Genomic DNA, 13644 nt, shown 5'->3' on the forward strand with positions numbered 1-13644 from the left:
GCGCGGGTCTTGGCCTCGGCGTCCATCCTTCTGGCAACACAATTTGGCCTCGGCGTCTGCCATTTTGGCCTCGCGTCCATCCTTTGGACCTCAATGACCTTTTTGGTGAGGTTGAGGTAGATGGCAGCTGCGGCCACTTTTTCCACTCGCTTCTTCTCGTCCCTTTTGTCCATGGCGGCTTGATTCTCGGCCATCATCTTCTCCAAGGTCCGCGTCATCGCAAGGGCTAATACCTCCCGGACTAGATCGGCCTTGGTAGCCTTATGGCCCCGGGGACGAGGTGGAAGGGCTTTCTACCGTGATTCGGCCGCCGGTTGCAACACGCTTTGATTTGGCCGAAGATGCGGCCTCCATTGGGCTATGGTGGTTGCTATGGGGGAGTCCGGGGCGGCGGCTGCGAGGTTTCCCTTGGAATCCATGGTGGTTGCGGTGACGAGGACGTCCATCGCTATGGCCTGGACTGTTGGCGCCGGTCTACTTTGATTTTTCGCGCTGGGAATGGCCACTGGCGGGTTCCGCGTAGCGTCCACCGAGACGCATATTTGAGCCAGGTTTGCATCTCCGCGGACAGCCCGGACACTATGCGTCGATCCGCTGGGCCTGGTCTCAGACGCATTTTTCATCCGCGCGGAGCGACCGTTTGCGTTGCCCTGTTGGAGATGCCCTTAGTGCATCTTCTTTGATGTTCATCATTATCCATCGGTGCTGGTCGTGATGTGGTGATAAGATCATATATATTTTTGGAGGTGGTCCAGTATCGCTTTATTAGCTATGACTTGATTAAATCTGATAATCTCTAGTGTGTACTATGATGAATTTGTTGGAGGTGGTATATACTAACCTCTCCTATGATAAACTAATGATGCATCACGAGTTATACTTACTTTACTTGATGAACTGCGTGTTGCCATGTGTTACTATTCAGTCGGGGTCGTTGGGTAACCGCACCACTCCAACTAAGAGGTTAACATAGCATCCTTGTAACGAAAAAATAAAAATAAATATGCAGCCTACTAAACAAAAGGGACAGAATTGCCTCTCCGGTGGAGAAAGGCCTTCATTGGCGCGCCACCAAAGAAAGTGCAGATTTTAGCCCGGAACTCGTTAAGGACGGGCTAACATCTATACATCCTGCCCTCACGGAGCACCAAAATCAGTCTAGGGTACCAAACACGCTCTTGGTTGTTTCCATGTTGCTTTTAAAATGCAGAGAAAATAAGTGCAATAACTTGATATGGCATGGCGTGTAAATTGCAGCACCATAGACTACGGACTAGATGCATGCAACAACCACTCAAACCAGCCAAACCATGGCCACTAGAAAAGTTAGAAAATGTTGTTTTTTACTGTTTAGAGCAAAGGTTGGAATATGTCACTGTCAAGGTAGAAAAAACCTTCAGCTACATGCGGTTCAACCTTCTCGACCAGGCGAATTGAATGGGACATGCTCTTGGAACTGCAGAATGATGGTTGGTTGGCCAACATAAGGTTAAGGACAATAATCCAAGACAAAGATGCTCAACCATAACTTCGATCCAGGGTCAGGTGCTTAAAGTTTCTCAACAAAGCATCATCGGATCAATAAAGCTCACTACACATTGTAGGTCTCCAAATCGACCCAGAGAACAAATTCAGATTCTTGCTGCATGCTTGCTAATTCTGGAATCATGTAAATTCAGGGCTAGCTAGGATATAATGATTCTTGGTGAACCTAGGTGACAAAAAGGAAGCTTTTGATCTTAACGTGGCACCTATGAATTCTGCCTGGAAACTTTTTTTTCGGAGATGAATTCTGCCTAGAGAAACTCTCGGTATCAGTCTTTTCTTCAGCAGTGTCTGGCCGTGTGCTCACCAACCTCATGACTTCCGCAAGCAAAAAGTTTCATCGACTGAGTTCAGATTCTCTCCTTGGACACACGTTTTCTCCACATGTAAAACTGACACGTATGTATGCAATCTAGCACAGTCTGCTCTGGGAACGAATTAATCAATACATTTTGGGATTTTAATTGCCTTCCCCATGTGTCATCACATCTAGATCAGCATCTGTCCTGTAAATATTCTGTTTGATGTAAAGATTTTGTTGCACTCCCAATGACTGTCATATCCGCCTCTGTCGGAGTAGGTGACACTTGTTTTTCCGTGTCATTTCGTGTGTTTGCTGAAATGCTAGCTTGTTGAGATGAACTTCCTTAACAGTTTACCTACTAGTTGAATAACACGTCTAAGTGATTCATTTCGTGTGCCTTCAAGAATTTCAGATTCCGCATTATTGCATACAGGTCCACAAGTGCGTTACGTTTGTCGACTTGCATGAATTGTAGAACACAGTGACATAGCAGGTGTACAAGTAGAGACAGATCTTCAGTTTGTCAAAACACGAGATTTTTCCTCTCTCCTAAATATAAAACCAACACAAGTATTAGTCCATGACTGAACTTAAACTTCTCGTGCATGCAAAGTGCCGTACGAAATAAACCACTGGTATTAGCAGATAGCAGTTTAGCTAGCATCATTTTCAGTAAGTAGACGCCTCTTTCTCGAGAGCGAATCTTTCCACATATGCTTGGGCCATCATACTCCCGTTGCTTTCGACCATTCCATTTTTCTTTTCTTTTGCTGACCGGATGTAGCTTTCCAACATGAAGTACACAATCCGTGCTTATCCCCCGCAATTATTTATTTTACATGTGTCCCATACAATCGGGAGACAAGTTATTATAAGGCATACGCAGTATAAAGTGGACATACCTAATGTTTCATTCTCATGGAAAAGAAAAGTGAAAATATATTCGCTCATGAAAAGGATATTTGATCATGAAAAGGATGTTTGATCAAGAGAAATTATATGCAAAATTTCTACCATGCTTTTAGAGGGTTGAAAAGCTCATCCAAGATTAAAATAAGTACTATTTTTTAAAACAAGAGTAAAATAAGTACTAGAAAAGTCTCTCTTCCGGTTGGATAAAAATATTTCTCTTGCAAAATTTGACGGCACACAATTAGTATCTCATGAAAAAAAATACATATACATCGACACCTTAAGGTGAAGTATACTATATAACCTGGGGTAACAAGTATGCAATCTTATTTTTGGTGGATAGGTGCAATCAAATAGTCTCTGAGATTTAGAAGGCCATTGAAATGATTCCGATGACATAAATTAATTATGACATGTTGCCTTATTTGATTCCTGATGTGTGGACCATATTTAGAGCTGCAACTTCGTGATGATAGATGTGTCTTGTATCAATGTTGTTTTAATGATACATTCTCTTGACTTGTATTTTATTTCTCTGGTTGCCGATTGGCAATTACATTGAATTTGACTTTTATACATCCTCATATATTTAAATTTTGGGGTATTTAAACCTGGAGCTTGTTTTTTTCCTACAAGGGTTTTCTGTATAAGACGACAATTCTCAAATTATCATGTAATACATTTACATGCCCTTCCGTTTCATCGGAAAGGGATCATTCACAAATATTTATTTTGCTTGACCTTTGAGATATCCTATACGTGGTGTGCATTTTCTCTATCTCTCTCTATTTCTCCAAAAGGTCAAGGAACCATCCAAATGCATCACTTGTATAACTCCTATTATGATTCTACAAAGTATAGAAGTCGATAGTACGATAATCTATGTTCTCTAGGAACTGATAATGTAATTTTTTTGGGGGAACAAAGCCAGATGTTTCATATTTGACTGTTGATGTGTTTCATGGTGACATATGTGCCATGTATCGCTGTGGTTAAAAAGATATATCCTCTAGACTTTCTCATCTTTCTCTGGTTACCTAATATCGACTAACTCGAACTAGATTTTCAATTTTCATACAATATTTCATATTCAAACTTTACATCACATATTTATATGAGTCTCATCATGGAATACATTTATATGCTCTTAGTTTCATCAAGAAAATAAGCCAACAACTATTTATTTGTTTAACCATGAGAAATCCAATGCATGTTTTTCTTTCGTTCTCTCAATTTCTCCAAAATTGCAATTTTTTTCTAAAAAAGGGAAGTGGGTCATAGATGCATACGATTTTTGATACTACCAAAATGTCATGACAGAACCATCCAAATACACCACTTTTATAACTCTTATTATTATTGTCAAAATTAAGTGTAGAATTGCACGGCACGAGAACTATTTCTTCGAGAAACTTATAGTGCTCTTTGCGGGAGGCAAAGTCAGATTCTTCCCATGTGTAGTTTTGTCTGTACATTTTGTAATTCTTAGGATACAAAGAGGCTCGATCTCTTGAGTTTTTTTGAATATATTTTTGTAGGTTTGTAATCCTTAGAAACGTGGTACAGAGCTTAATTGTAGAAGTTTCCTACGGTGACGTTGGACAGCGTCATTAGCAGATTCCTACTCCATCGAAACAAGTGTAATTCGCTGTTCACTGACTAAACAAAAGCTGATCAACAAAAGGTGGCGAGACACAGCCCTAAAAAGGCACATGATTTGGCATGAAAAGGCGCAATAGGGTAACACAACACAAAAGGCGCAACCACGTATCAAACCGGACGCGCGCGATGATAAACCACCACCAACACGCGTCCCGTTCCGCCCAGCGGCACGCGCTCGATCGATCCGTCCGTCCGCCCCTGTCCTGCTCCTGCTCGCTTCTTCCTGCCACCTTCCGCGGCTACGCGAACCAGCTCCAGCTCCACTCCACTCCACATAAAAAGTATCGCGGAAACCGAATTCCGCGAGCGCCCGCAGGGAAGGAGGAGGAGCCCACCGCCACCGCCGCGGTACCACGCCACCACATCCCTATCTCCTTCTTCTTCTTGCTTCGCTCTAGGAGTATTGCTTGGTTGGCTGCTCTCCCTCTCCACTCGACTCTCTCCGCCCGCCGGACCTTGTTTACTTGTTCCGTTTGACTTGTCGCGCGCGGCGTTCTTGGAGAGGCAAATTAAAAGCGGCCACTCCTACTACTAATCTGTCCCCTACCAGCACGGGCGCAAGCGAATCAGAAAGACGCGAGCGGAGGAGCTGAGAGTAGCTAGCTTTAGCTAGGGGGGAGGAGGAGGAGGAGTGTGAGTTGGAGGAAGCTAGCTACTACTACTGGAAGTTGGGGCGGAGGAGGAGTGTCTCCCTTTCTTCTCCGGGCCATAAATCTGAATTCTTGCAGCAAATTTGTACTCCACGCCTACCGATGGCTGCCGCGGCGCATTGAGGAGGCGAGCGCGGCATGGATCTGGAGCTCGCGCACGGCGCGGGGGCGCCGCGGAAGGTGAGCTCGGTCGGTGTTTCTTGGATTCCGCGCCAAAGCTTCCGGCTTTTCCTTGTTGGGTTCTGCGCTTCTGCGTAGGCTACGCACGCACGCGCGCACGCGGTTTCTTCTTGGGTCAATTTGCTGACGATCGAGTTCGGTTGGCTTCTTCTTCTCAGAGGCAGCGCGGGGAGTCGTGGGGCGGGGTGCTGCTGCTGGCGTACCAGAGCCTCGGGGTGGTCTACGGCGACGTGGCCACCTCGCCGCTCTACGTCTACAAGAGCGCCTTCGCCGGCGACGACATCACGCACTCGGCGGGCAACGAGGAGATCTACGGCGTCCTCTCCTTCGTCTTCTGGACGCTCACACTCGTCTCCCTCCTCAAGTACGTCCTCATCGTGCTACGCGCCAACGACGGCGGGGAGGGCGGCACCTTCGCGCTCTACTCACTCATCTGCCGCCACGTCCGCGCCGGGCTCCTGCCGGGCGGCGGCACCAGCGAGGACCTCGCGGCGGAACACAACCGTGGCGACGGGGCCGTGTCCAGGGCCAGGACCCTGCTCGAGAGGTACAGGCTGCTGCAGAGGATGCTGCTCTTCTTCGCGCTGCTCGGGACGTGTATGGTCATCGGCGACGGCGTGCTCACCCCGGCGGTCTCCGGTTTGACCCCTCTCCCCCCCATCTTTGGTCTTCTTGGCATTGTCTTCTTGCTTATCCGGCCTCTTCTTTATTAGCCAACGATGTCCATGTACTTTTGCAGTCTTCTCCGCGGTCTCCGGGCTCGAGCTTTCCATGGAGAAGGAGACGCACAAATGTAGGCTCAGCATCTCGCTTCTTTCAGCTGTTTCTATTGCTAGCCACATTTTTCTTGGCACAGTTGCATCCATGCCAATGTTTGATTCTACTTGCTCACCCCAATTGACCTGGTTTTACAGCTCCACTCAACAACCGTTTTGTATTTCTTGACTGTATCTGTTATGCTTGATATGAGATGCTTACTACAACAAGCCAATGTGCAGATGTAGGACTTCCCGTGACGTGCGCTATACTCATATGCTTGTTTGCTCTGCAACACTATGGCACACACAGAGTTGGGTGTATCTTTGCGCCAATCATCTGTGTTTGGCTTCTCTGCATCAGCATGATAGGGCTCTATAACATCATCCATTGGAACCACCATGTGTACCAAGCCCTTTCGCCATACTACATGTATCAGTTTCTCAAGAAGACCCAGACAGGTGGCTGGAAGTCACTGGGTGGAATCCTTCTCTGTGTGACAGGTACAGCCTATTGCCTACTCTTTAGCTGTGACTCTGCTTGAGGGATTGCAGCAACAAACACGGGCTCACTTGAAATGATATCACTTGTAGGCTCGGAAGCTATGTATGCAGATCTTGGACATTTCTCGCAAAAATCAATCCAGGTATGACATGAGTCTTTTACAGCGTAATCATTAACGGCAGTAATTTATACATGATTTACAGTGATGCCCCTTCTGCCTACCCATTCTTAACTTAACCTCGCATCTGTCAAAGTGTCGATTTGTTTGATCCGACCCTTTCAATTTTACCTCAGTACTGTCATTCTTATTCTATCATTCAGTAAGTACTTGCATTAGTAAATTCTAAGGGTCAAAATAATTCCTTCTTAGATGACATCCACACATCCATATTTGTGATAATGCAGACTTCAGAAAAAAAGTACAATAAAAATTAACACTTCAATGTAAAAGTGATTTTTCTTTTCTAATTCTCCATGATGTTAACGCCTTGTTTGTGCACCTATCATTTGATTGCTTCTCTTTAGTGATCATCAGTTCTAGGTAGCTGGTCAGGTTCTTGTTCAGTAAACATCGTCTTCAAAAGCGGCAGTCTCCCAAATATATTATTTTCTGTTTAGTTGTGAAGGTTACATGTGAATGACAATACTAATGTACTGATGTGTTACATAGGTTAATCAATGTTTCAGCTTTGTCCAGATGTAGTTCTTTCCTTGGTACCTGGTGATCTTTACTTTTCCCTCTGTAGGAGATACAAATTTAGTTTCTTGTCTATTTTGAGAAATTGAGTTTGACCCAGCATATGGGACTATTGTATGTATGCTCAGTCATTGTCACCCATTCCTATATTTCACGTTACCTTCTACAGCATTCCACATCTTAACCACATGGTATTTGTATCTTGGACATGTGCTACTCACCTTTTTTGAACTAAAAGGTTGATTATCATCAACTACTTATTGTCATGTTTCTGCTTTGAACAGATTGCGTTCATATCTGTGGTTTATCCAGCCCTTGTTCTGGCTTACATGGGACAAGCTGCTTATATCTCACAACACCACAGCTTTGAGAATGACTATCATATTGGCTTCTATGTATCAGTACCAGGTACCTGTTTGGGTTTGCTTTTTTTCATTTTTAATATTGCTGATAAAGCAATTGATAAATATGAGATTTTCTTATTTTCAAGCATTGATGTATACAACTGCATTTCCAGAAAAACTCAGATATCCTGTTCTAGTGATTGCTATACTAGCAGCTGTAGTTGGAAGCCAAGCAATTATTACTGGCACCTTTTCGATTATCAAGCAGTGTTCTGCACTAAGTTGCTTCCCAGGTGTAAAGATTGTGCACACGTCCTCTACGGTGCACGGCCAGATATACATCCCTGAAATTAATTGGATCCTGATGATACTCTGTCTGGCTGTTACTATTGGCTTCAATAACACGAAGCACTTGACGAACGCACAAGGTGAGACAAGTTAATATGCAGACAGTTCTTCCTATGGACACCTTGTAATACACAGTCTACATATAGTTCTTGTTCCCCTTCTGTTTTTCATGCGCACTAATTTTGATTTCCTTATCAAATTGTTACTACAGGTCTTGCAGTCATAACTGTTATGCTTGTCACCACTTGTTTAATGTCATTGGTTATCGTGCTTTGCTGGAACAAGAGTATCTTCCTTGCCCTTGGTTTCCTGGTTTTCTTTGGCTCAATCGAAGTACTCTACTTCTCAGCTGCCCTTGTCAAGGTTCATGAAGGTGCTTGGGTTCCTATTACCCTCTCCTTCGTATTTATGATAGTCATGTCTGTGTGGCACTATGGCACAATAAAGAAGTACGAGTTTGATGTTCAAAACAAGGTTTCGGTAAATTGGCTATTGAACCTCGGTCCTTCACTGGGAATTGTGCGCGTTCGGGGCATTGGGCTGATACATACAGAGCTTATGTCTGGAATTCCAGCCATTTTCTCCCACTTTGTAACTAATCTGCCAGCATTTCACCAGGTATGGAGGCACCTTACCATATCTTTCTATGTTCATTAACATATTTGTCGACCAAATTTCTGCCAGTGTCTGAAATGTGCCTCTCAGAATTTTGAATAAATTAGGCCATTCCACCAATCAATTTGTGCATCTAGCTTCTACAGTGCTTATATAGTTTTTTTTAATCAGGTACTGGTGTTTCTCTGTGTTAAATCAGTTCCAGTGCCACATGTCGAGCCAGAAGAAAGATTTCTGGTGGGTCGCATTGGTCCGAAAGAGTACAGGCTATACAGGGTCATTGTCAGATATGGGTACCGTGATGTGCAGCAGGATGACCTGGAATTTGAGAAGGATCTAATTAACAGCATTGCAGAGTTCATCCGTAATGGGGGACCTGACCAGAATGGCTCTCTGGAAGGTGCAGACAAGGCCTCCGAGAAACTCTCTTCCATCAGGAGCGGCAGCATTCCATTGTGGGAGGAGGACGGTGAAGTTGATGGATCGATATCCTCTAACAAGGAGATAAACCAGCAGACTGTGGCACAACAGCGAAAGAAACCGAGGTTTGTTCTACCAAAGAGCGCCCAGGTGGATGCCGAGGTACGAGCCGAGCTGCAGGACCTCATGGATGCAAGGGAGGCCGGCATGTCCTTCATTCTGGGGCACTCCCACATGAAGGCGAAGAGCGGGTCTAGTTTCGTGAAGCGGATCGTGATAAACTTCATCTACGAGTTCTTGAGGAGGAACAGCCGCGGTCCGTCGTATGCCGCTAACATACCCCATGCTTCCACTCTGGAGGTAGGAATGGTGTACCAAGTCTGATAGTAGCAGCTGTATGAAAGGTAGAGAGGTCAGATGAGGTGTTGTTTCTCCATTTGTATATATCAGTGCTAACCTGACACCCCACGATGGCAGTACATGCTGGAGTTAAGTGTGCATTTTTGTCCATCAAGTGTCAAGATTTTTGTTGAGTTGGCCTTTAGCTTTCTGTTTCTGGATCTGTTTGCTGTTGTTGCTTTGCTGATTGAACTGTAAGTCTGTAAGAGTGCCTAGAGAGATAGAATTTTTTTTGTTTAGAAACTTTTATGTTCTTACTACATGTGACTAAAACTCCAATATGCATCAGCAGCATACTCAGAAGAATTAGCAGTTGTGCACCTCAAACATACTCCGGAACTGCTGAGTCAAGCCTTTTGTTTTGGTATCCTTGATCATTTGCTGGTAGCGTTCCTTGATCTCTTACTGTTCTTGTTGCTCTGCTGGTGGCACTGCGAGTCTACAATGGTGACTAGAAAGGTCAGACTAATTATTATTTGTGTCTGAATCTGCAATGCATGGAACTCTAATCCACACCTGAAAAGTGGAGTACTCTTTGTCTCAGTGGGAGATCGGTCGAGGCTATGATCGTGATTATGATGTAATGATAAAGTGCTTACAATGCTGAAAAGGACCATGCCGCATCTCTTTACTCCCGTGATTAGTCGGGGCAAAGTCTGAATATTTCCGACCGAATCAGAAGTTACTTTCATCCGATCGTAATTGAAACCCCCGACGAGTTGTCTTCTCTATCTCAGATGAAATCAATCTTCTTCTTATCCGGCGGCGCAAAAGTGAAGGCTACCTTATCTTCCCGGACGAGCCCAACGAGGACGATTCCCCTCACCACCGCTGCTTCCCCGGCCCAGGTCGCCCGCTTCCAGCGCGAAGAGTTCGTGTTTTGGGGGTTTGACTCCACTTCCCCTCCGTCATCGCCTGATGCGGCTCAGTAGAGGATGAATCATGATGAGTAGGACGATGGACAAGAATATAGCAAAGACATAATCTTTCGAAAATTATGTTGAGCGAACCAAAGAATACAATAGTACATGCAACGATGCAAGCCTAAGGTCAAAAAAAACTTCTTCAATTTTGAAATTTCAAAATATTGTACCTCTTGTTCGCAAGAGGTTTGACGGTCTAGTTTCATCAGGCTAGTTCACGAGAAATTCTTCGTTACTATTAAATAGAAATTGAGAATTGTATGTTTTTTTTTTGCGGTAATTAAGAACTGTAAGTTGACCCTCAACATTCAATACCCTTGTGCACACTAGAGTGAAATGCACCCACAGTCCTCGAACTTAGCATCATAGTCCGCCTCCGTCACTCGACATCCCAAAACATAATTTATGGTTATTTAAGGCCCATCGATGGCCACTATGCAACGTAGAGCAGCATAATCGCTAACGTGGTGAGACGCTCCACCACGACCTGGGTGTTAAGTGAAATCACACCCACCCATAGGGTAGTTCTTCTTGTAAAATATTAGGCTGCATCTATCTCTCTGCACGAAATTCCCCTTTCTCCCAATCTCAAACCCTGGACCGAAACTCACCTCCCTTGTCTAACCCTAGACTATCTAAAAAAACACCTTAGACCCAGCGATACCTTTCATCCATTATCGGCGGAGCTCGTCATCGGTTGCTTCCATGTCCTTCATTCCCTTAATCTCCTGCGCCGATTGTGGTGTCGCCGTGAAGCAGCACCGCTCCAGCACGAAGGACCACGATGGGCGGGTCTTCTACGACTGTAAAGATGCATGGAGCATGTTCTGGAACTCGAATGTGTTTGCATTTTTTACTTTTGTTTGATTTTCAGTTCAAATGTGTGACTGTTCTGTCCAAAGTTTGGTATTTTACTGTTTGTTCTTCCTGTTGCTTTGCTGGTGGAACTGTAAGTCTGTAAGAGTGACTACAGAAGTAGAATTTTAATGTATATAAAGTTTTATTGTTATTAGCTGTGACTAAAATTGCAATGCATCGACGACATACTCACGGAATTAGCAAGTGTGCCTTAGACATTGTTCTCCATAACGGGTGACTGTCAAGCTTTTAGTTGAGGTGGCCCTTGTTTTGGTTTCCTTGATACATTGATGTTATTGTTCCTTGATTTGTTACTCTTCTTGTTGCTTTGCTGGTGGCATCGGGAGTCTGCAACTGCAATGGTGGCCACGAAGGTGAGACTAATTATTATTGCACTTGCAGCAAACTCTAATCTGTTGAAATTTGATCTCATGGTATAACAGCCGATAGGAGGGAGATCAAGTCCTCCCCCTAACATTCGTACCTTGATCGGAGGCACCATCCAACATTTTTGGTTTTGGTGCATGCTCCCTTCGCGCCACGTATAAACACGAGGTTACACCCCTTGTGGAAAGAGATTGACAAATGTATGGGAAATCTCCAAATACTCCTAACAGTCGACCCTAAAAAGGTGTTAAGTGGATTGGAAGATCGTCTCCACTGTCGGTCACCAGGAGGGTCGTGCCGGCGGCATCCCACTCCGTTTCCAACACCACACCTCCCATCGACATGGGCTACACCATGCCTGCATCGAGCAGGCAAGGGTATTCTTCATCTCCTCTAAGTGCATCTCCTAATCTCTTTTAATAAGCGTTTATTAGGTACTCTAAGTGTGATCAGCACATGTTAACATTTTCTTAATGATGAGTTAAATCTAACATGACCCACACATGACAAGTGAAGTAGTTTTGTTCCAGGTGGGAGATCTGTCGTTGCTTACGAGGCTATGATCGTGATTATGATGTAATAATGATGAATTGCTTACAATGCTGAAAAGGACCATGCTTGATCCACCCCCTGTACTCTTGACTAGCTTGAGGAATTTTGAGCCACCTAGGCATCCGCGAGTGAATTTGTGTACCAATGTCTTCTCAATCTCCTTAGATCAAAACAATCCATTCTTCTCCGGCAGCCCAAATAGAGCAATGTGGTGCTGGCGGCTATATGTTTCTTCGTTGTGGTCTTCAGTGGTGAGAGCTGAGAGCTCGCTCATCTTCAACTTCAAGGAATCAAGGTAAACCTCACGCATCTCTTCTCCGACGAACCCGATGACAACAAATCCCCGCACTGAGCTGCTTCCAAAGTGGGAGGCCTAGGACCCATGGTAGATGGGCTAAGCCCAGCACCCTCCAGCCCACTGATCACCACACTGTGTTTTTTTCATCTGTTTCCTCTGGTTTTTGTCAGATTTTTTATGGTTTCTATTCATTTTATTGTTAGTTTTTTTATCTTTTTTGCGCTTCTCATATTTTTCCGGTTTTAAGTTTTTTATTTTCGGTTTACCTTCTTATTTTTCTGCCTCAGTTTTTATATATTATGGATATTCTAGTATTTGTTTTGCATAAACATTATATTAAAATATATGAACATTATTCTGATGACATATGAACCTAAGTTTAATATTTTTTTCGTACATATGAACATCTTGTTGGACCTGCAAATATATCAATTCACAAACAGTAAAATATTTTTTTAGATCTTTTGTTAGACAACCTACTAGACTTTATTAATCAAACACAATGTTAACAGGGATATTTATCGAGTAGGGAGTGCCCAATCACATATGGCGTCCGACTCCAAAAGGAAGTCGTATCTAGCTAGGTTGTGAGCTTCAAAGTTTGAAGCTCACCTTTCGAACCCGAACTTACACTCATGATAATGTGAAGCTCGTACCTTGATCTAAAAAATGACAGATTCATACTTTCCCTGATACCTTCAGCGATGTCAGAAACAACCGTCTTACGGTCAGACGCGATGAAGATTCTAGATAGGCCTAGGTCTTCAGAAAGTGCTAGCGCTTCTTGGCATGCCGAAGCCTCGAAAATAGCAGGATGAGTAATACCACAGGGAAAAACCGCAGATGCACCAAGATACAGGCCATTCGAATCTCTGCAAAAGGCAGCCGCGACCCCTTGTATTAATAGAAAGACTATAGGGATTTTTTTTTACTTTTATAAGCGACATAAACTATATTTTCATATTATATGTCTTTGATATTATATTTGTTACTTTCACCTAGATTTTTAATTTAATTTGACAAAGTTTAACTACTCCCTTTATATGGTGGCCGTTGATGATAGTTGAGGATGGAAGCTCCCTTTTGCTGTTAATGTTTGATAGACACTTCTGTCTCTAGATAGGACACAGTCTCCCACCTAGTTCAATCAGGGGCTGTTCTTCTCCTTAAGAGCAAGTACAATAAGGTACAATCAGCAGACTATATGACTTAAAATACTATAGTTTTGCTGAGTTGGATGATAGAGAAGAGGAGAGAGAAGACAAGCAGGCTACAAGATAATAGTCAGCT

The 13644-nt window shown here is 43.8% G+C and overlaps 1 protein-coding gene across 1 annotated transcript; it reads left to right on the forward strand.

Moving 5' to 3' along the window:
* The first annotated feature begins 5164 nt into the window (after positions 1-5164).
* Positions 5165-9642, forward strand: LOC124693062 (potassium transporter 25). The gene is made up of 9 exons (XM_047226515.1): positions 5165-5253; positions 5412-5892; positions 5993-6046; positions 6252-6512; positions 6603-6655; positions 7495-7618; positions 7728-7982; positions 8114-8520; positions 8689-9642. Exons 1-9 carry the CDS (start codon positions 5212-5214, stop codon positions 9319-9321), a joined length of 2310 nt encoding a protein of 769 aa, XP_047082471.1. The 5' UTR covers positions 5165-5211; the 3' UTR covers positions 9322-9642.
* Positions 9643-13644: the final 4002 nt, after the last annotated feature.

Source organism: Lolium rigidum, chromosome 2 (genome assembly GCF_022539505.1).
Source record: "Lolium rigidum isolate FL_2022 chromosome 2, APGP_CSIRO_Lrig_0.1, whole genome shotgun sequence".
Lineage (NCBI taxonomy): Eukaryota > Viridiplantae > Streptophyta > Magnoliopsida > Poales > Poaceae > Lolium > Lolium rigidum.

Bases quoted from the DNA above. Each gene is read 5' to 3' on its own strand.
- LOC124693062 (XM_047226515.1), top strand. From the start codon at position 5,212: ATGGATCTGGAGCTCGCGCACGGCGCGGGGGCGCCGCGGAAG. The intron at 5,893-5,992 runs GTTTGACCCCTC...GTACTTTTGCAG, and splicing joins GCTCACCCCGGCGGTCTCCG to TCTTCTCCGCGGTCTCCGGG. The intron at 6,047-6,251 runs GTAGGCTCAGCA...GCCAATGTGCAG, and splicing joins GGAGAAGGAGACGCACAAAT to ATGTAGGACTTCCCGTGACG.